Here is a 26,494-nt window from a genome sequence, read left to right on the forward strand (position 1 = left end):
AGCACTGGGTCTGATACCGTGCAACACTGGGCCTGATACTGTGCAGCACTGGGTCTGATACCGTGCAGTACTGGGACTGATACTGTGCAGTACTGGTCCTGATACTGGGCAGCACTGGGTCTGATACCGTGCAGTACTGGGACTGATACCGTGCAGCACTGGGTCTGATACTGTGCAGTACTGGTCCTGATACTGGGCAGCACTGGGTCTGATACCGTGCAGTACTGGGACTGATACCGTGCAGCACTGGGTCTGATACCGTGCAGTACTGGGACTGATACCGTGCAGCACTGGGCCTGATACCGTGCAGTACTGGGACTGATACTGTGCAGCACTGGGTCTGATACTGTGCAGTACTGGGCCTGATACCGTGCAGTACTGGGCCTGATACCGTGCAGTACTGGGTCTGATACCGTGCAGTACTGGGTCTGATACTGTGCAGTACTGGGACTGATACCGTGCAGCACTGGGTCTGATACCGTGCAGCACTGGGCCTGATACCGTGCAGTACTGGGCCTGATACCGTGCAGTACTGGGCCTGATACCGTGCAGTACTGGGTCTGATACCGTGCAGTACTGGGTCTGATGCTGTGCAGTACTGGGCCTGATACCGTGCAGCACTAGGTCTGATACCGTGCAGCACTGGGTCTGATACTGTGCAGCACTGGGCCTGATACTGTGCAGCACTGGGCCTGATACCGTGCAGCACTAGGTCTGATAACGTGCAGCACTGGGTCTGATACTGTGCAGCACTGGGCCTGATACCGTGCAGCACTAGGTCTGATACCGTGCAGCACTGGGTCTGATACTGTGCAGCACTGGGCCTGATACTGTGCAGCACTGGGCCTGATACTGTGCAGCACTAGGTCTGATACCGTGCAGTACTGGGACTGATACCGTGCTACACTGGGCCTGATACCGTGCAGCACTGGGTCTGATACCGTGCAGCACTGGGTCTGATACTGTGCAGTACTGGGACTGATACCGTGCAACACTGGGCCTGATACTGTGCAGTACTGGGTCTGATACCGTGCAGTACTGGGCCTGATACCGTGCAACACTGGGTCTGATACCGTGCAGCACTAGGCCTGATACTGTGCAGAACTAGGTCTGATACTGTGCAGTACTGGGCCTGATACCGTGCAGCACTAGGCCTGATACTGTGCAGCACTAGGTCTGATACTGTGCAGTACTGGGCCTGATACTGTGCAGAACTAGGTCTGATACCGTGCAGCACTGGGACTGATACTGTGCAGAACTAGGCCTGATACTGTGCAGAACTAGGTCTGATACCGTGCAACACTGGGTCTGATACCGTGCAGCACTAGGCCTGATACTGTGCAGTACTGGGCCTGATACTGTGCAGTACTGGGCCTGATACTGTGCAGAACTAGGTCTGATACCGTGCAGCACTGGGACTGATACCGTGCAGCACTAGGCCTGATACTGTGCAGAACTAGGTCTGATACTGTGCAGTACTGGGCCTGATACTGTGCAGAACTAGGTCTGATACCGTGCAGCACTGGGACTGATACCGTGCAGAACTAGGTCTGATACTGTGCAGTACTGGGCCTGATACCGTGCAGCACTAGGCCTGATACTGTGCAGCACTAGGTCTGATACCGTGCAACACTGGGTCTGATACCGTGCAGCACTAGGCCTGATACTGTGCAGTACTGGGCCTGATACCGTGCAGCACTAGGTCTGATACCGTGCAGCACTGGGACTGATACCGTGCAGCACTGGGTCTGATACTGTGCAGTACTGGGCCTGATACTGTGCAGAACTAGGTCTGATACCGTGCAGCACTGGGACTGATACCGTGCAGCACTAGGTCTGATACTGTGCAGAACTAGGTCTGATACTGTGCAGTACTGGGCCTGATACTGTGCAGAACTAGGTCTGATACCGTGCAGCACTGGGACTGATACCGTGCAGCACTAGGTCTGATACTGTGCAATACTGGGTCTGATACCGTGCAGCACTAGGTCTGATACTGTGCGGTACTGGGCCTGATACCGTGCAGCACTAGGTCTGATACTGTGCAGTACTGGGCCTGATACCGTGCAGTACTAGGTCTGATACTGTGCAGTACTAGGTCTGATACTGTGCAGTACTAGGTCTGATACTGTGCAGTACTGGGACTGATACCGTGCAGCACTGGGTCTGATACCGTGCAGTACTGGGACTGATACCGTGCAGTACTGGGACTGATACCATGCAACACTAGGTCTGATACTGTGCAGTACTGGGCCTGATACCGTGCAGCACTAGGTCTGATACTGTGCAGTACTGGGCCTGATACTGTGCAGCACTAGGCCTGATACTGTGCAGAACTAGGTCTGATACTGTGCAGTACTGGGCCTGATACCGTGCAGCACTAGGCCTGATACTGTGCAGAACTAGGTCTGATACTGTGCAGTACTAGGTCTGATACTGTGCAGTACTAGGTCTGATACTGTGCAGCACTGGGCCTGATACCGTGCAGTACTAAGTCTGATACCGTGCAGTACTAGGTATGATACTGTGCAGTACTATGTCTGATACTGTGCAGCACTGGGTCTGATACTGTGCAGCACTGGGTCTGATACTGTGCAGTACTGGGTCTGATACTGTGCAGCACTGGGTCTGATACTGTGCAGCACTGGGTCTGATACTGTGCAGTACTGGGCCTGATACTGTGCAGTACTGGGTCTGATACTGTGCAGTACTAGGTCTGATACTGTGCAGTACTGGGTCTGATACCGTGCAGTACTAGGTCTGATACTGTGCAGTACTGGGTCTGATACCGTGCAGCACTGGGTCTGATACTGTGCAGTACTGGGTCTGATACCGTGCAGCACTGGGTCTGATACTGTGCAGTACTAGGTCTGATACTGTGCAGTACTAGGTCTGATACTGTGCAGTACTGGTCCTGATACCGTGCAGCACTAGGTCTGATACTGTGCAGCACTAGGTCTGATACCGTGCAACACTGGACCAGATACTGTGCAGTACTAGGTATGATACTGTGCAGTACTAGGTCTGATACTGTGCAGTACTGGTCCTGATACCGTGCAGCACTGGGTCTGATACTGTGCAGCACTGGGTCTGATACTGTGCAGTACTGGGCCTGATACCGTGCAGCACTGGGTCTGATACTGTGCAGTACTAGGTCTGATACTGTGCAGTACTAGGTCTGATACTGTGCAGTACTAGGTCTGATACTGTGCAGTACTGGGCCTGATACTGTGCAGCACTAGGTCTGATACCGTGCAACACTGGACCTGATACTGTGCAGTACTGGGCCTGATACTGTGCAGTACTGGGTCTGATACTGTGCAGTACTGGGTCTGATACTGTGCAGCACTGGGTCTGATACTGTGCAGTACTGGGTCTGATACTGTGCAGCACTGGGTCTGATACTGTGCAGCACTGGGTCTGATACTGTGCAGTACTGGGCCTGATACTGTGCAGTACTGGGTCTGATACTGTGCAGTACTAGGTATGATACTGTGCAGTACTAGGTCTGATACTGTGCAGTACTGGTCCTGATACCGTGCAGCACTGGGTCTGATACTGTGCAGTACTGGGCCTGATACCATGCAGCACTGGGTCTGATACTGTGCAGTACTAGGTCTGATACTGTGCAGTACTAGGTCTGATACTGTGCAATACTGGTCCTGATACCGTGCAGCACTAGGTCTGATACTGTGCAGCACTAGGTCTGATACCGTGCAACACTGGACCTGATACTGTGCAGTACTAGGTATGATACTGTGCAGTACTAGGTCTGATACTGTGCAGTACTGGTCCTGATACCGTGCAGCACTGGGTCTGATACTGTGCAGCACTGGGTCTGATACTGTGCAGTACTGGGCCTGATACCGTGCAGCACTAGGTCAATTACTGTGCAGTACTAGGTCTGATACTGTGCAGTACTAGGTCTGATACTGTGCAGTACTAGGTCTGATACTGTGCAGCACTAGGTCTGATACCGTGCAGTACTGGTCCTGATACTGTGCAGCACTAGGTCTGATACCGTGCAACACTGGACCTGATACTGTGCAGTACTGGGCCTGATACTGTGCAGTACTGGGTCTGATACTGTGCAGCACTGGGCCTGATACTGTGCAGTACTGGGTCTGATACTGTGCAGTACTGGGTCTGATACTGTGCAGCACTAGGCTTGATACTGTGCAGTACTGGGTCTGATACTGTGCAGCACTGGGCCTGATACTGTGCAGTACTAGGTCTGATACTGTGCAGTACTAGGTCTGATACCGTGCAGCACTGGGTCTGATACCGTGCAGTACTGGTCCTGATACTGTGCAGCACTAGGTCTGATACCGTGCAACACTGGACCTGATACTGTGCAGTACTGGGCCTGATACCGTGCAGTACTGGGTCTGATACTGTGCAGTACTAGGTCTGATACTGTGCAGTACTGGTCCTGATACTGTGCAGTACTGGTCCTGATACTGTGCAGTACTAGGTCTGATACTGTGCAGTACTAGGTCTGATACTGTGCAGTACTAGGTCTGATACTGTGCAGTACTAGGTCTGATACTGTGCAGTACTAGGTCTGATACTGTGCAGTACTAGGTCTGATACTGTGCAGCACTAGGTCTGATACCGTGCAGTACTGGTCCTGATACTGTGCAGTACTGGGTCTGATACTGTGCAGTACTAGGTCTGATACTGTGCAGTACTAGGTCTGATACTGTGCAGTACTAGGTCTGATACCGTGCAGTACTAGGTCTGATACCGTGCAGCACTGGGTCTGATACCGTGCAGTACTGGTCCTGATACTGTGCAGCACTAGGTCTGATACCGTGCAACACTGGACCTGATACTGTGCAGTACTGGGCCTGATACTGTGCAGTACTGGGTCTGATACTGTGCAGCACTGGGCCTGATACTGTGCAGTACTGGGTCTGATACTGTGCAGTACTGGGTCTGATACTGTGCAGCACTGGGCTTGATACTGTGCAGTACTGGGTCTGATACTGTGCAGCACTGGGCCTGATACTGTGCAGTACTAGGTCTGATACTGTGCAGTACTAGGTCTGATACCGTGCAGCACTAGGTCTGATACCGTGCAGTACTGGTCCTGATACTATGCAGCACTAGGTCTGATACCGTGCAACACTGGACCTGATACTGTGCAGTACTGGGCCTGATACTGTGCAGTACTGGGTCTGATACTGTGCAGAACTGGGCCTGATACTGTGCAGTACTGGGTCTGATACTGTGCAGTACTGGGTCTGATACTGTGCAGCACTGGGCCTGATACTGTGCAGTACTGGGTCTGATACTGTGCAGTACTGGGTCTGATACTGTGCAGCACTGGGCCTGATACTGTGCAGTACTGGGTCTGAAACTGTGCAGCACTGGGCCTGATACTGTGCAGTACTGGGTCTGATACTGTGCAGTACTGGGCCTGATACTGTGCAGCACTAGGTCTGATACTGTGCAGTACTGGGCCTGATACTGTGCAGCACTGGGCCTGATACTGTGCAGTACTGGGCCTGATACCGTGCAGCACTGGGTCTGATACCGTGCAGTACTGGGACTGATACTGTGCAGTACTGGGTCTGATACTGTGCAGCACTGGGCCTGATACTGTGCAGTACTGGGTCTGATACTGTGCAGCACTGGGCCTGATACTGTGCAGTACTGGGTCTGATACTGTGCAGCACTAGGTCTGATACTGTGCAGTACTGGGCCTGATACCGTGCAGCACTGGGTTTGATACTGTGCAGCACTGGGCCTGATACCGTGCAGCACTAGGTCTGATACTGTGCAGTACTGGGCCTGATACCGTGCAGCACTAGGTCTGATACTGTGCAGTACTGGTCCTGATACTGTGCAGTACTAGGTCTGATACTGTGCAGTACTGGTCCTGATACTGTGCAGTACTAGGTCTGATACTGTGCAGTACTAGGTCTGATACTGTGCAGCACTGGGCCTGATACCGTGCAGCACTGGGCCTGATACCGTGCAGCACTGGGCCTGATACCGTGCAGTACTGGTCCTGATACTGTGCAGTACTAGGTCTGATACTGTGCAGTACTGGTCCTGATACCGTGCAGTACTGGTCCTGATACTGTGCAGTACTGGGTCTGATACCGTGCAGTACTGGGCCTGATACCGTGCAGTACTGGTCCTGATACCGTGCAGTACTGGTCCTGATACCGTGCAGTACTAGGTCTGATACCGTGCAGTACTGGTCCTGATACTGTGCAGTACTAGGTCTGATACTGTGCAGTACTGGGTCTGATACCGTGCAGTACTGGGCCTGATACCGTGCAGTACTAGGTCTGATACCGTGCAGTACTGGTCCTGATACTGTGCAGTACTAGGTCTGATACTGTGCAGTACTAGGTCTGATACTGTGCAGTACTGGTCCTGATACTGTGCAGTACTGGTCCTGATACTGTGCAGTACTAGGTCTGATACTGTGCAGTACTGGTCCTGATACTGTGCAGTACTAGGTCTGATACTGTGCAGTACTGGTCCTGATACTGTGCAGTACTAGGTCTGATACTGTGCAGTACTGATCCTGATACTGTGCAGTACTAGGTCTGATACTGTGCAGTACTGGTCCTGATACTGTGCAGTACTAGGTCTGATACTGTGCAGTACTGGTCCTGATACTGTGCAGTACTGGTCCTGATACTGTGCAGTACTAGGTCTGATACTGTGCAGTACTGGTCCTGATACTGTGCAGTACTAGGTCTGATACTGTGCAGTACTAGGTCTGATACTGTGCAGTACTGGTCCTGATACTGTGCAGTACTAGGTCTGATACTGTGCAGTACTGGTCCTGATACTGTGCAGTACTAGGTCTGATACTGTGCAGTACTGATCCTGATACTGTGCAGTACTAGGTCTGATACTGTGCAGTACTGGTCCTGATACTGTGCAGTACTAGGTCTGATACTGTGCAGTACTGGTCCTGATACTGTGCAGTACTGGTCCTGATACTGTGCAGTACTAGGTCTGATACTGTGCAGTACTGGTCCTGATACTGTGCAGTACTAGGTCTGATACTGTGCAGTACTGGTCCTGATACTGTGCAGTACTAGGTCTGATACTGTGCAGTACTGGTCGTGATACTGTGCAGTACTAGGTCTGATACTGTGCAGTACTGGTCCTGATACTGTGCAGTACTGGTCCTGATACCGTGCAGTAGTGGGCCTGATACTGTATCGACAATCTCTATTAGTCTCCGTATAATTGCGGTCACTAGGTGTGTTAGCTGCTAGGTACTGCGGGCGGTACGCAGCTCTGCCATGTATAGTGTTGGCGGTGTTTAATCATGCGCTGTAATGTGCAATTTGCTTATTAGTAAATCTCTCGGTTATCAGAGCGCCAAAAACTGCCCCCAAGTGGTTACACCCGTTCCTGCCAACACCAGAGTCACGGGGCGGAATCGCTGGGATCCTCCTATGGAAGCGTCAGGCTATAATATCTAATCAGCCATTATAAGACTAGCTCCATGCAGTGCGGTCAGAGAGCCGGCCCGTCAATGTCAGACTGAGGCCGGTAGGGCCCACCGGGAGAATGCAGTGTCAGTGACCCATACTTAGGGGTGTTGCCAGTCTCCAGAGGGGGTGTGGTCAGCCACCACATTGGTCTGCCTCACCATTAGAGTATGTATGGTCTAGGCCCGTTGATAAATATATAAATACCGCTAGTGCACGCAGGATAATGTACTAGATTAATAGCAGCGACGCCCTGTACAGATGAAGCCACGCCCATCTGATGCGGCTCCATCGCCGTCACTTGGAGATCCGTCCGCTCAGCCACGGCGGGACCGCACAGAGACGCTCCAATTCAAGTGAATGGGGCGCATGCGCATAACAGACACGGCGGTAGGAACGCCCGGGCGCGCGCACCCAGGCACAGATGGAGCCACGATTAGCGTGGCTCTATCTGTATATACACCATAGTCCTGTGCTGTATACTGTAACATGTATAATGTATAAAGTTCCGTCTGGAACCTGTTCCCTAGGGGAGGAGGTGGCCCCCAAGCAGTGGGGCCACGGACTCGTTACTATCATTTAGGGGGCGAGACCAGAGCTCCCCCAGCAGATGGGAAGCCCCCTGGACTACCGCCCTATACTGTATAGATGGCATGCACGTGCGAACGGCATCTATTCAGTGATCACTGGCTGTGGAGCAGAGCAGTGGGTGATCGAGGGCTCCCCCAAACTGCCTCCCACCCACCAGCGGGACACCCCCAACTGCCCCCCACCCACCAGCGGGACACCCCCAACTGCCCCCCACCCACCAGCGGGACACTCCCAACTGCCTCCCACCCACCAGCGGGACACCCCCAACTGCCCCCCACCCACCAGCGGGACACTCCCAACTGCCCCCCACCCACCAGCGGGACACTCCCAACTGCCCCCCACCCACCAGCGGGACACTCCCAACTGCCCCCCACCCACCAGCGGGACACCCCCAACTGCCCCCCACCCACCAGCGGGACACTCCCAACTGCCTCCCACCCACCAGCGGGACACCCCCAACTGCCCCCCACCCACCAGCGGGACACTCCCAACTGCCCCCCACCCACCAGCGGGACACCCCCAACTGCCCCCCACCCACCAGCGGGACACTCCCAACTGCCCCCCACCCACCAGCGGGACACTCCCAACTGCCCCCCACCCACCAGCGGGACACCCCCAACTGCCCCCCACCCATCAGCGGGACACTCCCAACTGCCTCCCACCCACCAGCGGGACACCCCCAACTGCCCCCCACCCATCAGCGGGACACTCCCAACTGCCTCCCACCCACCAGCGGGACACCCCCAACTGCCCCCCACCCATCAGCGGGACACTCCCAACTGCCCCCCACCCACCAGCGGGACACCCCCAACTGCCCCCCACCCACCAGCGGGACACCCCCAACTGCCCCCCACCCACCAGCGGGACACTCCCAACTGCCTCCCACCCACCAGCGGGACACCCCCAACTGCCCCCCACCCACCAGCGGGACACTCCCAACTGCCCCCCACCCACCAGCGGGACACCCCCAACTGCCCCCCACCCATCAGCGGGACACTCCCAACTGCCCCCCACCCACCAGCGGGACACTCCCAACTGCCCCCCACCCACCAGCGGGACACCCCCAACTGCCCCCCACCCATCAGCGGGACACTCCCAACTGCCTCCCACCCACCAGCGGGACACCCCCAACTGCCCCCCACCCATCAGCGGGACACTCCCAACTGCCTCCCACCCACCAGCGGGACACCCCCAACTGCCTCCCACCCACTAGCGGGACACTCCCAACTGCCTCCCACCCACTAGCGGGACACCCCCAACTGCCCCCCACCCACCAGCGGGACACTCCCAACTGCCTCCCACCCACCAGCGGGACACCCCCAACTGCCCCCCACCCACCAGCGGGACACTCCCAACTGCCCCCCACCCACCAGCGGGACACCCCCAACTGCCCCCCACCCATCAGCGGGACACTCCCAACTGCCCCCCACCCACCAGCGGGACACCCCCAACTGCCCCCCACCCATCAGCGGGACACTCCCAACTGCCTCCCACCCACCAGCGGGACACTCCCAACTGCCTCCCACCCACCAGCGGGACACCCCCAACTGCCCCCCACCCATCAGCGGGACACTCCCAACTGCCTCCCACCCACCAGCGGGACACCCCCAACTGCCCCCCACCCACCAGCGGGACACTCCCAACTGCCTCCCACCCACCAGCGGGACACCCCCAACTGCCCCCCACCCACCAGCGGGACACTCCCAACTGCCCCCCACCCACCAGCGGGACACCCCCAACTGCCCCCCACCCATCAGCGGGACACTCCCAACTGCCTCCCACCCACCAGCGGGACACCCCCAACTGCCCCCCACCCATCAGCGGGACACTCCCAACTGCCTCCCACCCACCAGCGGGACACCCCCAACTGCCTCCCACCCACTAGCGGGACACTCCCAACTGCCCCCCACCCACCAGCGGGACACTCCCAACTGCCCCCCACCCACCAGCGGGACACTCCCAACTGCCCCCCACCCACCAGCGGGACACTCCCAACTGCCCCCCACCCACCAGCGGGACACCCCCAACTGCCTCCCACCCACTAGCGGGACACTCCCAACTGCCCCCCACCCACCAGCGGGACACTCCCAACTGCCCCCCACCCACCAGCGGGACACTCCCAACTGCCCCCCACCCACCAGCGGGACACCCCCAACTGCCTCCCACCCACTAGCGGGACACTCCCAACTGCCCCCCACCCACCAGCGGGACACTCCCAACTGCCCCCCACCCACCAGCGGGACACTCCCAACTGCCCCCCACCCACCAGCGGGACACTCCCAACTGCCCCCCACCCACCAGCGGGACACTCCCAACTTCTGCCCACCCACCTGCAGGACACCCCCAACTGCCTCCCACCCACCAGCGGGACACTCCCAACTGCCCCCCACCCACCAGCGGGACACTCCCAACTGCCCCCCACCCACCAGCGGGACACTCCCAACTTCTGCCCACCCACCTGCAGGACACCCCCAACTGCCCCCCACCCACCAGCGGAACACTCCCAACTTCTGCCCACCCACCTGCGGGACACCCCCAACTGCTTCCCACCCACCTGTGGGACACTCCCAACTTCAGCCCACCCATCAGCGGGACACTCCCAACTGCCCCCCACCCACCAGCGGGACACTCCAAACTGCCCCCCACCCACCAGCGGGACACTCCCAACTGCCCCCCACCCACCAGCGGGACACTCCCAACTGCCCCCCACCCACCAGCGGGACACCCCCAACTGCCTCCCACCCACTAGCGGGACACTCCCAACTGCCCCCCACCCACCAGCGGGACACTCCCAACTGCCCCCCACCCACCAGCGGGACACTCCCAACTGCCCCCCACCCACCAGCGGGACACTCCCAACTTCTGCCCACCCACCTGCAGGACACCCCCAACTGCCTCCCACCCACCAGCGGGACACTCCCAACTGCCCCCCACCCACCAGCGGGACACTCCCAACTGCCCCCCACCCACCAGCGGGACACCCCCAACTGCCTCCCACCCACTAGCGGGACACTCCCAACTGCCCCCCACCCACCAGCGGGACACTCCCAACTGCCCCCCACCCACCAGCGGGACACTCCCAACTGCCCCCCACCCACCAGCGGGACACCCCCAACTGCCTCCCACCCACTAGCGGGACACTCCCAACTGCCCCCCACCCACCAGCGGGACACTCCCAACTGCCCCCCACCCACCAGCGGGACACTCCCAACTGCCCCCCACCCACCAGCGGGACACTCCCAACTGCCCCCCACCCACCAGCGGGACACTCCCAACTTCTGCCCACCCACCTGCAGGACACCCCCAACTGCCTCCCACCCACCAGCGGGACACTCCCAACTGCCCCCCACCCACCAGCGGGACACTCCCAACTGCCCCCCACCCACCAGCGGGACACTCCCAACTTCTGCCCACCCACCTGCAGGACACCCCCAACTGCCCCCCACCCACCAGCGGGACACTCCCAACTTCTGCCCACCCACCTGCGGGACACCCCCAACTGCTTCCCACCCACCTGTGGGACACTCCCAACTTCAGCCCACCCATCAGCGGGACACTCCCAACTGCCCCCCACCCACCAGCGGGACACTCCAAACTGCCCCCCACCCACCAGCGGGACACTCCCAACTGCCCCCCACCCACCAGCGGGACACTCCCAACTGCCTCTCACCCACCAGCGGGACACTCCCAACTGCCTCCCTCCCACCAGCGGGACACTCCCAACTGCCCCCCACCCACCAGTGGGACACTCCCAACTGCCCCCCACCCACCAGCGGGACACTCCCAACTGCCCCCCACCCACCAGCGGGACACTCCCAACGGCCTCTCACCCACCTGCAGGACACTCCCAACTGCCTCCCACCCACCAGCGGGACACTCCCAACTTCCACCCACCCACCTACGGGACACTGCCAACTGCGGCCCACCCACCTCTGGGACACTCCCAACTGCCCCCCACCAACCAGCGGGACACTCCCAACTGCCCCCCACCCACCAGCGGGACACTCCCAACTGCCTCTCACCCACCTGCAGGACACTCCCAACTTCCACCCACCCACCTACGGGACACTGCCAACTGCGGCCCACCCACCTCTGGGACACTCCCAACTGCCTCCCACCCACCAGCGGGACATTCCCAACTGCCTCTCACCCACCTGCAGGACACTCCCAACTTCCACCCACCCACCTACGGGACAATGCCAACTGCGGCCCACCCACCTGTGGGACACTCCCAACTGCCTCCCCCCCACCTGCGGGACACTCCCAACTGCCTCCCACCCACCTGCGGGACACTCCCAACTGCCTCCCACCCACCTGCGGGACACTCCCAACTGCCTCCCACCCACCTGCGGGACACTCCCAACTTCTGCCCACTCACCTGCGGGACACTCCCAACTTCCACCCACCCACCTGTGGGACACTGCCAACTGCCACCCACCAGCGGGACACTCCCAACTGCCCCCCACCCACCTGTGGGACACACCCAACTGCCTCCCACACACCAGCGGGACACTCCCAACTGCCTCCCACCCACCTGCGGGACACTCCCAACTGCCTCCCACCCACCAGCAGGACACTCCCAACTTCTGCCCACCCACCTGCGGGACACTCCCAACTTCTGCCCACCCACCTGTGGGACACCCCCAACTGCCTCCCACCCACCTGCGGGACACTCCCAACTGCCTCCCACCCACCAGTGGGACACTCCCAACTTCTGCCCACCCACCTGCGGGACACTCCCAACTGCCTCCCACCCACCAGTGGGACACTCACAACTTCTGCCCACCCACCTGCGGGACCCTCACAACTTCTGCCCACCCATCTGCGGGACACTCACAACTGCCTCCCACCCACCAGTGGGACACTCCCAACTTCTGCCCACCCACCTGTGGGACACTTCCACATTCTGCCCACCCACCTGCGGGACACTCCCAACTGCCTTCCACCCACCTGCGGGACACTCCCAACTGCCTTCCACCCACCTGCGGGACACTCCCAACTTCCACCCACCCACCCACATACGGACACTGCCAACAGCCTTCCACCCACCTGCAGGACACTCCCAACTTCTGCCCACCCACCTGCGGGACACTCCCAATTGCCTTCCACCAACCTGCGGGACACTCCCAACTTACACCCACCCACCCACCTATGGGACACTGCCACCATCCCACCTGCAGGACACTCCAAACTTCCACCCACCTACGGGACCTTGCCAACTGCGGCCCACCCACCTGTGGGACACTCCCAACTGCCCCCCCACCCACCTGTGGGACACTCCCAGCTTCTGTCCTCCCACCTACGGGACACTCCCAACTGCCCCCCACCCTGCTGTGGGACACCCCCAACTGCCTCCCACTCACCTGCGGGACACTCCAAACTGCCTCCCACCCACCAGCAGGACACTCCCAACTTCTGCCCCCCCACCTACAGGACACTCCCAACTGCCCCCACCCACCTGTGGGACACCCCCAACTGCCTCCCACTCACCTGCGGGACACTCCAAACTGCCTCACTCCCACCTACGGGACACTCCCAACTGCCCCCACTTACCTGCGGGACACTCCCAACAGCCTCCCACCCACCTGCGGGACACCCCCAACTGCCTCCCACCCACCTGTGGGACACTCCCAACTTCCACCCACCCACCAGTGGGACACTCCCAACTGCCTCTGACCCACCTGCTGGAAACTCCCAACTGCCTCCCACCCACCTGCAAGACACTCCCAACTTCCACCCACCCACCAGTGGGACACTTCCAACTGCCCCCCACCCACCTGTGGGACACTGCCAACTGCTCCCCACCCACCTGCGGGACATTCCCAACTTCCGCCCTCCCACCTGCGGGACACTCCCAACTTCCGCCCACCCACCAGTGGGACACTCCTAACTGCCTCTCACCCACCTGCTGGACATTCCAACTTCCGCCCACCCACCTATGGGAAACTGCCAACTGCGGCCCACCCACCTGCGGGACACTCCCAACTGACCCCCACCCACCTGCGGGACACTCCCAACTGCCCCCACCCACCTGCGGGACAACCCCAATCTGCCTCTCACCCACCTGCGGGACACTCCCAACTGCCTCCCACCCACCAGCGGGACACTCCCAACTTCCACCCACCTACGGGACACTGCCGCAATGTGTAAAAAGGGTCCTTGGCTGCCGCAATGTGTAAAAAGCGGTCCTTCCAGCCACCCACCTACCGGACACTGCCAACTGCGGCCCACCCACCTGTGGGACACTCCCAACTGCTCCCCACCCACCTGCGGGACACTCCCAACTTCCAGCCACCCACCTACGGGACACTGCCAACTGAGGCCCACCCACCTGCGGGACACTCCCAACTGCCCCCCACCCACCTGCGGGACACTCCCAACTTCCACCCACCCACCTACGGGACACTGCCAACTGCGGCCCACCCACCTGCGGGACACCCCCATCTGCCTCCCACCCACCTGCGGGACACTCCCAACTGCCTCCCACCCACCAGCGGGACACTCCCAACTTCCACCCACCTACGGGACACTGCCGCAATGTGTAAAAAGGGTCCTTGGCTGCCGCAATGTGTAAAAAGCGGTCCTGGCTGCCGCAATGTGTAAAAAGGGGGACTGGCTGCCGCAATGTGTAAAAAGGGGGCCTGGCTGCCGCAATGTGTAAAAAGGGGGACTGGCTGCCGTAATGTGTAAAAAGGGGGCCTGGCTGCTGCAATGTGTAAAAAGGGGGACTGGCTGCCGTAATGTGTAAAAAGGAGGACCGGCTGCCGCAATGTGTAAAAAGGGGTACACCATCTGCCGGAATATGTAAAAAGGGGGCCTGGCTGCCGCAATGTGTAAAAAGGGGACTGGCTGCCGCAATGTGTAAAAAGGGGGACGCTGGCTGCTGCAATGTGTATAAAGGGGGACACCATCTGCTGTAATGTGTAAAAAGGGCACGCTGTCTGCCGTAATGTGTAAAAAGGGGCACTGTCTGCTGTAATGTGTAAAAAGGGGGACGCTGTCTGCTGTAATGTGTAAAAGAGTCTCTACCTGGTGTAGTGGCGCTACTGTGCAGCGTAATTTGAATAATGGAGACTACTGTGCACCGTAGTATGAATTGCTATTATTTTGTGGCCACGCCCCTATATATTTTTTGCGCGCCTACGGCACGCACTGCCCCTATCTTACATGGTGGTGGGGGGGGGGGGGGAGACGCCAATGTCGTTTCTTGCACACAGCGCTAAAATGCCTAGTTACGGCACTGTTTCCAGCACACATGTATTGGTAATAAATGCAGTTGCAGGTTATATAACGCTGTGTACACATATATGAGACAAGAAAGGAATTCTCAGGCTACTGCCAGGCGTCACCCACTCAAACAACTCAGACAATCAAATCACCAAATATAGCAGGTAAAAGTGGAGTAAAGTTATTATAGAGTGAGTGACAGAGACTGGGAGGGATAAACTGTCTCTGAGACCTGAGATTATCTCCAGATGCCAATCACGTCAGCAGAGCCCATCCAGGATCACTTACTCCTATTATTATCTCATCTAAATGCTAATGCACAATACACCCACATCCAGACACAATACAGAGATAACACCCACATCCAGACACAAAACAGAGATAACACCCACATCCAGATACAATACAGAGATAACACCCACATCCAGACACAATACAGAGATAACACCCACATCCAGACACAATACAGGGATAACACCCACATCCAGATACAATACAGAGATAACACCCACATCCAGACACAATACAGAGATAACACCCACATCCAGACACAATACAGAGATAACACCCACATCCAGACACAATACAGAGATAACACCCACATCCAGATACAATACAGAGATAACACCCACATCCAGACACAATACAGAGATAACACCCACATCCAGACACAATACAGAGATAACACCCACATCCAGACACAATACAGAGATAACACCCACATCCAGACACAATACAGAGATAACACCCACATCCAGACACAATACAGAGATAACACCCATATCCAGACACAATACAGAGATAACACCCATGGGAATATAACAAGGATCACAGATATGTGCAGGGTTATTGGGGAGTAGAGTGTGAGGAGGGAGCAGAGTGTGAGTAGGGAGCAGATGGAGCAGAGTGTGAGGACGGAGCAGAGTGTGAGTAGGGAGCAGATGGAGCAGAGTGTGAGGACGGAGCAGAGTGTGAGTAGGGAGCAGAGTGTGAATAGGGAGCAGAGAGTGAGTAGGGAGGAGAATGTGAGTAGGGAGCAGAGGAAGAAGGGTGTGAGTAGGGAGGAGAGGAAGCAGAGTGTTAGTAAGGAGCAGATTGTGAATAGGGAGCAGAGTGTGAGTAGGAGCAGAGTAGAGTAGGGAGCACAGTGTGAGGAGAGAGTAGATGGAGCAGAGTTTGAGTAGGGAGCAGAAGAAGCAGAGTGTGAGAAGGGAGAAGAGTGTGAGTAGGGAGCAGAGTGTGAGTAGGGAGCAGAAGAAGCAGAGTGTGAGTAGGGAGGAGAGTGTGACTGAGAGTAGAGAACAGAGTGTGAGTAAGGAGCAGAGGAAGAAGAGTGTGAGTAGGACCAGAGTGTCAGTACGAAGCAGAGTGTGAGTAGGGAGCAGAGGAAGAAGAGTGTGAGTAGGGAGCAGAGGAAGAAGAGTGTGAGTAGGGAGGAGAGTGTGAATATTAGCAGAGTGTGAGTAGGGAGGATAGTGTGAGTAGAAGCAGAGTGTGAGTAGGGAGCACAGTGTGAGTAGGATGCAGAGTGTGAGTAGGGAGGAGAGTGTGAGCAGGGAGCAGAGGAAGCAGAGTGTGAGTAGGTAGGAGAGTGTGAGTAGGGAGCACAGTGTGAGTAGGAGCAGAGTGTGAATAGGGAGCAGAGTGTGAGTAGGGAGCAGAGGAAGCAGAGTGTGAGTAGGGAGCAGAGTGTGAGTAGGAGCAGAATGTGAGTAGAGAGCAGAATGTGAGTAGAGAGCAGAGTGTGAGTAGGGAGCAGAGGAAGCAGAGTGTGAGAAGGGAGTAGAGTGTGAGTAGGGAGCAGAGTGTGAGTAGGGAGCACAGTGTGAGGAGAGAGTAGATGGAGCAGAGTGAGAATAGGGAGCAGAGTGTGAGTAGGGAGCAGAGTGTGAGTAGGAAGCAGAGTGTGAGTAGGGAGCAGAAGAAGCAGAGTGTAAGTAGGGAGCAGAGTGTGAGTAGGGTGCAGAGGAAGCAGAGTGTGAGTATGGAGGAGAGTGTGAGTAGGGAGCAGAGTGTGAGTAAGGAGCAGAGGAAGAAGAGTGTGAGTGGGAGCAGAGTGTGAGTAGGGAGCAGAGTGTGTGTAGGGAGCAGAGGAAGAAGAGTGTGAGTAGGGAGGAGAGTGTGAGTAGGGAGCAGATTGTGAGTAGGGAACAGAGGAAGTAGAGTGAGAGTAGGGAGGAGAGTGAGAATAGGAGCATAGTGTGAGTAGGGAGGATAGTGTGAATAGGAGCATAGTGTGAGTAGAGAGCACAGTGTGAGTAGGATGCAAAGTGTGAGTAGGGAGGAGAGTGTGAGCAGGGAGCAGAGGAAGCAGAGTGTGAATAGGAGCAGAGTGTGACTAGGGAGGATAGTGTGAGTAGGAGCAGAGTGTGAGTAGAGAGCACAGTGTGAGTGGGATGCAGAGTGTGAGTAGGGAGCAGAGGAAGCTGAGTGGGAGTAGGGAGGAGAGTGTGAGTAGGGAGCAGAGTGTGAGTAGGGAGCAGAGAAAGCAGAGTGAGTAGGGAACAGAGTGTGAGTAGGAAGCAGAGTGTGAGTAGGAAGCAGAGTGTGAGGAGAGAGTAGATTGAGCAGAGTGTGAGTAGGGAGCAGAGGAAGCAGAGTGTGAGTACGGAGGAGAGTGTGAGCAGGGAGCAGAATGTGAGGAGAGAGTAGATGGAACAGAGTGTGAGTAGGGAGGAGAGTGTGAATAGGAGCAGGGTGTGAGTTGGGAGAATAGTGTGAGTAGGAGCAGAGTGTGAGTAGGGAGCACAGTGTGAGTAGGATGCAGAGTGTGAGTAGGTAGGAGAGTGTGAGTAGGAGTAGAGTGTGAGTAGAGAGGAGAGTGTGAGTAGGAGCAGAGTGTGAGTAGGGAGCAGAGTGTGAGTAGGGAGCAGAGTGTGAATAGGGAGCAGAGTGTGAGTAGGGAGCAGAGTGAGAATAGGACCATAGTGTGAGTAGGGAGGATAGTGTGAGTAGGAGCAGAGTGTGAGTAGAGAGCACAGTGTGAGTAGGATGCAGAGTGTGAGTAGGGAGGAGAGTGTGAGCAGGGAGCAGAGGAAGCAGAGTGTGAGTAGGAGCAGAGTGTGAGTAGAGAGCACAGTGTGAGTAGGATGCAGAGTGTGAGTAGGATGCAGAGTGTGAGTAGGAAGCAGAGGAAGCTGAGTGTGAGTAGGGAGGAGAGTGTGAGTAGGGAGCAGAGAAAGCAGAGTGAGTAGGGAGCAGAGTGTGAGTAGGGAGCAGTGTGAGTAGAGAGCACAGTGTGAGTAGAGAGCACAGTGTGAGTAGGATGCAGAGTGTAAGTAGGATGCAGAGTGTGAGTAGGAAGCAGAGGAAGCTGAGTGTGAGTAGGGAGGAGAGTGTGAGTAGGGAGCAGAGAAAGCAGAGTGAGTAGGGAGCAGAGTGTGAGTAGGGAGCAGAGTGTGGGTAGGGAGCAGAGGAAGCAGAGTGAGTAGGGAGCAGAGTGTGAGTAGGGAGCAGAGTGAGTAGGGAGCAGAGTGTGAGTATGTGAGTAGGGAGCAGTGGGAGTGATATAGAAGAGGTTCCTGTGATTATTTCTTACCCATGTTTCAAACATGTCTTCTGGGCGCAATTTACGTAATGTGGCCCTAGAAAAGTAGATAGAGATATTTCTTCATAATAACAAACATGGCGCCTATATATTAGATATAAGTAATATTACATACTGTACAACGTTATTAATTATGTTTCAAAAATGTGTAAACTAAATTAATTTAAAGTAAAAAAATATGTTTTTTTTTAATGCTTTTGTTCCCAGAAGGTGTTTTCCATATAGGCTGCGGCAGGGTACCAGTACGGGCGCTGTATATAGCATATAGGGCCTGATTGTCAGTAGCGCACCCGGCCGATGTCAGACGCAGTGGCACAATGTTTCTCACTGTTTGTGCGTCCTGATTGGTAGCACAGAGAACGCATCTGCAGTTGGGTCAAAGGCCCTCATTCCGAGTAGATCGCTCGCTAGCTGCTTTTAGCAGCAGTGCAAACGCTAAGCCGCCGCCCTCTGGGAGTGTATCTTAGCTTAGCAGAAGTGCGAACGAAAGGATCGCAGCGCTGCTATTTAAAAAAATTGTGCAGGTTCTGAGTAGCTCCAGACCTATTCCTAGATTGCGATCACTTCAGACTGTTTAGTTCCTGGTTTGACGTCACAAACACGCCCTGCGTTCGGCCAGCCACTCCCCTGTTTCCCCAGCCACTCCTGCATTTTTATCTGGCACGCCTGCGTTTTTCAGCACACTCCCCGAAAACGGTCAGTTACCACCCAGAAATGCCCACTTCCTGTCAATCACTCAACGATCAGCAGTGCGACTGAAAAGCGTCGCTCGCCCTTGTGTGAAACTGCATCGGCTTTTGTGAAAGTACATCGCGCATAAGCACTGCGCATCATACGCATGCTCAGAAGTGCCGATTTTTTTTGCCTGATCGCTGCGCTGCGAACGAAAGCAGCTAGCGATCAACCCGGAATGACCCCCAATGTGTCATGTCGGTGACTTTACCCCTTGGTGCATATGATTAGGGCAGGGACGTATACTGTAGGTCAGGTCATACGGTTATACAGTGCATCTGGAAAGTTATGTTACAGCCTTATTCCAAAATGGAATAAATTAATTTTTCCCCTCAAAATTCTACACACAATACCCCATAATGACAACGTGTAAAAAGTTTTTTTGTGATTTTTGCAAAATTATTAAAAATAAAAAACTAAGAAATCACATGTACATAAGTATTCACAGCCTTTGCCATGAAGCTCAGAATTGAGCTCAGGTGTACCCTGTTTCCACTGATCATCCTTGAGATGTTCCTACAGCTTAATTGGAGTCCACCTGTGGTAAATTCAGGTGATTGGACATGATTTGGAAAGGTACACACCTGTCTATATAAGGTCCCACACTTGACAGTGCATGTCTGAGCACAAACCAAGCAAGAAGTCAAAGGAATTGTCTGTAGACCTCCAAGACAGGATTGTCTCGAGGCACAAATCTGGGGAAGGGTACAGAAAAATATCTGCTGCTTTGAAGGTCCCAATGAGCACAGTGGCCTCCATCATCCGTAAATGGAAGAAGTTCAGAATCAGAACCACCAGGACTCTTCCTAGAGGTGGCCGGCTGTCTAAACTGAGCGATCGGGGGAGAAGGCCCTAGTCAGGGAGGTGACGAAGAACCTGATGGTCACTCTGTCAGAGCTACAGCATTCCTCTGTGGAGAGAGGAGAACCTTCCAGAAGGACAAGCAGACGGAAGCCAATCCTTAGTAAAAAAAAAAGCACATGGCAGCCCGCCTGGAGTTTGTCAAAATGTACCTGAAGGACTCAGACCATGAGAAACAAAACTCTGAAAATGGCTGTACACCAACTCCTCCCATCCAACCTGATGGAGCTTGAGAGGTACTGCAAAGAGGAATGGGCAAAACTGCCCAAAAATAGGTGTGCCAAGCGTGTGGCATCGTATTTAAAAGGATTTGAGGCTGTAATTGTTGCCAAAGGTGCATCAACAAAGTGTTGAGTAAAGGCTGTGAATACTTATTTACATGTGATTTTTATTTATTTATAAAAAATTAGCAAAAATCTAAAAAAATAAATAATGATTTCACGTTGTCACTATGGAGTATTGTGTGTAGAATTTTGAGGGAAAAATGAATTTATTCCGTTATGGAATAAGGCTGCAACATAACAAAATGTGGGAAAAGTGAAGCACTGTGAATACTTTCCGGATGTACTGTAGATGGAATATTGCCCCTTATTGAACATATACATTCCAAGAGTACAGTAGTCACTACTTCTTACCTAGACTTACCATACTCTAAAGCAGGACACTCATAGATCACACAAGTCTCTGGCTGATTACACCAGGTGACACGCAGCTTGACGTCAGCCAGCCACAGAACCTGAGTGTCCCGGTGTACGGGGATAGTAAGGTAAGCCAGCCACAGAACCTGAGTGTCCGGTGTAAGGGGATAGTATGGTAAGCCAGCCACAGAACCTGAGTGTCCCGGTGTAAGGGGATAGTAAGGTAAGCCAGCCACAGAACCTGAGTGTCCCGGTGTAAGGGGATAGTAAGGTAAGCAAGCCACAGAACCTGAGTGTCCCAGTGTAAGGGGATAGTAAGGTAAGCCAGCCACAGAACTTGAGTGTCCCGGTGTAAGGGGATAGTAAGGTAACCCAGCCACAGAACCCGAGTGTCCCGGTGTAAGGGGATAGTAAAGTAAGCCAGCCACAGAACCTGAGTGTCCCGGTGTAAGGGGATAGTAAGGTAAGCCAGCCACAGAACCTGAGTGTCCCGGTGTAAGGGGATAGTAAGGTAAGCCAGCCACAGAACCTGAGTGTCCGGTGTAAGGGGATAGTATGGTAAGCCAGCCACAGAACCTGAGTGTCCCGGTGTAAGGGGATAGTAAGGTAAGCCAGCCACAGAACCTGAGTGTCCCGGTGTAAGGGGATAGTAAGGTAAGCCAGCCACAGAACCTGAGTGTCCGGTGTAAGGGGATAGTAAGGTAAGCCAGCCACAGAACCTGAGTGTCCCAGTGTAAGGGGATAGTAAGGTAAGCCAGCCACAGAACCTGAGTGTCCCGGTGTAAGGGGATAGTAAGGTAAGCCAGCCACAGAACCTGAGTGTCCGGTGTAAGGGGATAGTAAGGTAAGCCAGCCACAGAACCTGAGTGTCCCGGTGTAAGGGGATAGTAAGGTAAGCCAGCCACAGAACCTGAGTGTCCCGGTGTAAGGGGATAGTAAGGTAAGCCAGCCACAGAACCTGAGTGTTCGGTGTAAGGGGATAGTATGGTAAGCCAGCCACAGAACCTGAGTGTCCGGTGTAAGGGGATAGTATGGTAAGCCAGCCACAGAACCTGAGTGTCCCGGTGTAAGGGGATAGTAAGGTAAGCCAGCCACAGAACCTGAGTGTCCCGGTGTAAGGGGATAGTAAGGTAAGCCAGCCACAGAACCTGAGTGTCCCGGTGTAAGGGGATAGTATGGTCAGCCAGCCACAGACCCTGAGTGTCCGGTGTAAGGGGATAGTAAGGTAAGCCAGCCACAGAACCTGAGTGTCCCGGTGTAAGGGGATAGTATGGTAAGCCAGCCACAGAACCTGAGTGTCCCGGTGTAAGGGGATAGTAAGGTAAGCCAGCCACAGAACCTGAGTGTCCGGTGTAAGGGGATAGTATGGTAAGCCAGCCACAGAACCTTAGTGTCCCGGTGTAAGGGGATAGTATGGTCAGCCAGCCACAGAACCTGAGTGTCCGGTGTAAGGGGATAGTATGGTAAGCCAGCCACAGAACCTGAGTGTCCGGTGTAAGGGGATAGTATGGTAAGCCAGCCACAGAACCCGAGTGTCCCGATGTAAGGGAATAGTATGGTAAGAAAGCCACAGAACCTGAGTGTCCCGGTATAAGGGAATAGTATGGTAAGAAAGCCACAGAACCTGAGTGTCCCGGTGTAAGGGGATAGTATGGTAAGCCAGCCACAGAACCTGAGTGTCCCGGTGTAAGGGGATAGTATGGTAAGCCAGCCATAGAACCTGAGTGTCCCGGTGTAAGGGGAAAGTATGGTAAGCCAGCCACAGAACCCGAGTGTCCCGGTGTAAGGGGATAGTATGGTAAGCCAGCCACAGAACCTGAGTGTCTCGCTGTAAGGGAATAGTATGGTAAGCCAGCCACAGAACCCGAGTGTCCCAGTGTAAGGGGATAGTAAGGTAAGCCAGCCACAGAACCTGAGTGTCCGGTGTAAGGGGATAGTATGGTAAGCCAGCCACAGAACCTGAGTGTCCCGATGTAAGGGGATAGTACGGTAAGCCAGCCATAGAACCTGAGTGTCCCGGTGTAAGGGGATAGTATGGTCAGCCAGCCACAGAAGCTGAGTGTCCCGGTGTAAGGGGATAGTATGGTAAGCCAGCCACAGAACCTGAGTGTCCGGTGTAAGGGGATAGTATGGTAAGCCAGCCACAGAACCTGAGTGTCCCGGTGTAAGGGGATAATATGGTAAGCTAGTCACAGAACCTGAGTGTTCCGATGTAAGGGGATAGTACGGTAAGCCAGCCATAGAACCTGAGTGTCCCGGTGTAAGGGGATAGTATAGTCAGCCAGCCACAGAAGCTGAGTGTCCCGGTGTAAGGGGATAGTATGGTAAGCCAGCCAAAGAACCTGAGTGTCTGGTGTAAGGGGATAGTATGGTAAGCCAGCCACAGAACCTGAGTGTCCCGGTGTAAGGGGATAATATGGTAAGCCAGCCACAGAACCTGAGTGTCCGATGTAAGGGGATAGTAAGGTAAGCTAGCCACAGAACCTGAGTGTCCCGGTGTAAGGGGATAGTATGGTAAGCCAGCCACAGAACCTGAGTGTCCCGGTGTAAGCGGATAGTATGGTAAGCCAGCCACAGAACCCGAGTGTCCCGGTGTAAGGGGATAGTAAGGAAAGCCAGCCACAGAACCTGAGTGTCCGGTGTAAGGGGATAGTAAGGTAAGCCAGCCACAGAACCTGAGTGTCCCGGTGTAAGGGCATAGTAAGGTAAGCCAGCCACAGAACCTGAGTGTCCCGGTGTAAGGGGACAGTATGGTAAGCCAGCCACAGAACCTGAGTGTCCCGGTGTAAGCGGATAGTATGGTAAGCCAGCCACAGAACCTGAGTGTCCCGGTGTAAGGGGATAGTATGGTAAGCCAGCCACAGAACCTGAGTGTCCCGGTGTAAGGGGATAGTATGGTAAGCCAGCCACAGAACCTGAGTGTCCGGTGTAAGGGGATAGTATGGTAAGCCAGCCACAGAACCTGAGTGTCCCGGTGTAAGGGGATAGTATGGTAAGCCAGCCACAGAACCTGAGTGTCCCGGTGTAAGGGGATAGTATGGTCAGCCAGCCATAGAACCTGAGTGTCCCGGTGTAAGGGGATAGTATGGTAAGCCAGCCACAGAACCCGAGTGTCCCAGTGTAAGGGGATAGTAAGGTAAGCCAGCCACAGAACCTGAGTGTCCCGGTGTAAGGGGATAGTAAGGTAAGCCAGCCACAGAACCTGAGTGTCCCGATGTAAGGGGATAGTACGGTAAGCCAGCCATAGAACCTGAGTGTCCCGGTGTAAGGGGATAGTATGGTCAGCCAGCCACAGAACCTGAGTGTCCCGGTGTAAGGGGATAGTATGGTAAGCCAGCCACAGAACCTGAGTGTCCGGTGTAAGGGGATAGTATGGTAAGCCAGCCACAGAACCTGAGTGTCCCGGTGTAAGGGGATAATATGGTAAGCCAGCAACAGAACCTGAGTGTCCGATGTAAGGGGATAGTATGGTAAGCCAGCCACAGAACCTGAGTGTCCCGGTGTAAGGGGATAGTAAGGTAAGCCAGCCACAGAACCTGAGTGTCCGGTGTAAGGGGATAGTAAGGTAAGCCAGCCACAGAACCTGAGTGTCCCGGTGTAAGGGCATAGTAAGGTAAGCCAGCCACAGAACCTGAGTGTCCCGGTGTAAGGGCATAGTAAGGTAAGCCAGCCACAAAACCTGAGTGTCCCGGTGTAAGGGGACAGTATGGTAAGCCAGCCACAGAACCTGAGTGTCCCGGTGTAAGCGGATAGTATGGTAAGCCAGCCACAGAACCTGAGTGTCCCGGTGTAAGGGGATAGTAAGGTAAGCCAGCCACAGAACCTGAGTGTCCGGTGTAAGGGGATAGTATGGTAAGCCAGCCACAGAACCTGAGTGTCCCGGTGTAAGGGGATAGTAAGGTAAGCCAGCCACAGAACCTGAGTGTCCCGGTGTAAGGGGATAGTAAGGTAAGCCAGCCACAGAACCTGAGTGTCCGGTGTAAGGGGATAGTAAGGTAAGCCAGCCACAGAACCTGAGTGTCCCAGTGTAAGGGTATAGTAAGGTAAGCCAGCCACAGAACCTGAGTGTCCCGGTGTAAGGGGATAGTAAGGTAAGCCAGCCACAGAACCTGAGTGTCCGGTGTAAGGGGATAGTAAGGTAAGCCAGCCACAGAACCTGAGTGTCCCGGTGTAAGGGGATAGTAAGGTAAGCCAGCCACAGAACCTGAGTGTCCCGGTGTAAGGGGATAGTAAGGTAAGCCAGCCACAGAACCTGAGTGTCCGGTGTAAGGGGATAGTATGGTAAGCCAGCCACAGAACCTGAGTGTCCGGTGTAAGGGGATAGTATGGTAAGCCAGCCACAGAACCTGAGTGTCCCGGTGTAAGGGGATAGTAAGGTAAGCCAGCCACAGAACCTGAGTGTCCCGGTGTAAGGGCATAGTAAGGTAAGCCAGCCACAGAACCTGAGTGTCCTGGTGTAATGGGATAGTATGGTAAGCCAGCCACAGAACCTGAGTGTCCCGGTGTAAGGGGATAGTATGGTCAGACAGCCACAGAACCCGAGTGTCCCGGTGTAAGGGGATAGTAAGGTAAGCCAGCCACAGAACCTGAGTGTCCCGGTGTAAGGGGATAGTATGGTAAGCCAGCCACAGAACCTGAGTGTCCGGTGTAAGGGGATAGTATAGTAAGCCTAGTATGGTAAGCCAGCCACAGAACCCGAGTGTCCCGGTGTAAGGGGATAGTATGGTAAGCCAGCCACAGAACCCGAGTGTCCCGGTGTAAGGGGATAGTATGGTAAGCCAGCCACAGAACCCGAGTGTCCCGGTGTAAGGGGATAGTATGGTAAGCCAGCCACAGAACCCGAGTGTCCCGGTGTAAGGGGATAGTATGGTAAGCCAGCCACAGAACCTGAGTGTCCCGGTGTAAGGGGATAGTATGGTCAGACAGCCACAGAACCCGAGTGTCCCGGTGTAAGGGGATAGTAAGGTAAGCCAGCCACAGAACCTGAGTGTCCCGGTGTAAGGGGATAGTATGGTAAGCCAGCCACAGAACCTGAGTGTCCGGTGTAAGGGGATAGTATGGTTAGCCAGCCACAGAACCTGAGTGTCCGGTGTAAGGGGATAGTATGGTAAGCCAGCCACAGAACCTGAGTGTCCGGTGTAAGGGGATAGTATGGTAAGCCTTACTGAACACCTAGAAGATGGAGACATCTACCTGCATAGAAGACAATGACATTGCAGACTGCGAGTCAGTGAAACGCGTCATGTTACCTTTGTTATTGTGTCTGCTTATGAAGTTTTTAGGGAGGAGGGTATAGAAATATTTGGGGCTATTGTATATTCCGGGGGTTTCTGGGGGGAAAGCGCCTATAAGATAAGGAGGAGTGTTTGGGGAGTGATACATGACTACATTAATGATTACAGCTAGTATCTGTGAATGTGTAATTGCAC

General features: G+C 55.2%; 1 protein-coding gene across 1 annotated transcript in view; it reads right to left on the minus strand.

Moving 5' to 3' along the window:
- CASQ2 (calsequestrin 2) overlaps positions 1-26,494 on the minus strand; it is a 180,114-nt gene that overhangs the window by 26,069 nt on the left and 127,551 nt on the right. Inside the window, exon 7 of the mRNA XM_063956896.1 lies at positions 18,826-18,871. Within this exon, the coding sequence (XP_063812966.1) occupies positions 18,826-18,871 (46 nt within the window). The remainder of the gene's footprint in view (positions 1-18,825; positions 18,872-26,494) is intronic.

The sequence above is a fragment of the Pseudophryne corroboree genome, chromosome 2 (genome assembly GCF_028390025.1).
Source record: "Pseudophryne corroboree isolate aPseCor3 chromosome 2, aPseCor3.hap2, whole genome shotgun sequence".
Taxonomy (NCBI): domain Eukaryota; kingdom Metazoa; phylum Chordata; class Amphibia; order Anura; family Myobatrachidae; genus Pseudophryne; species Pseudophryne corroboree.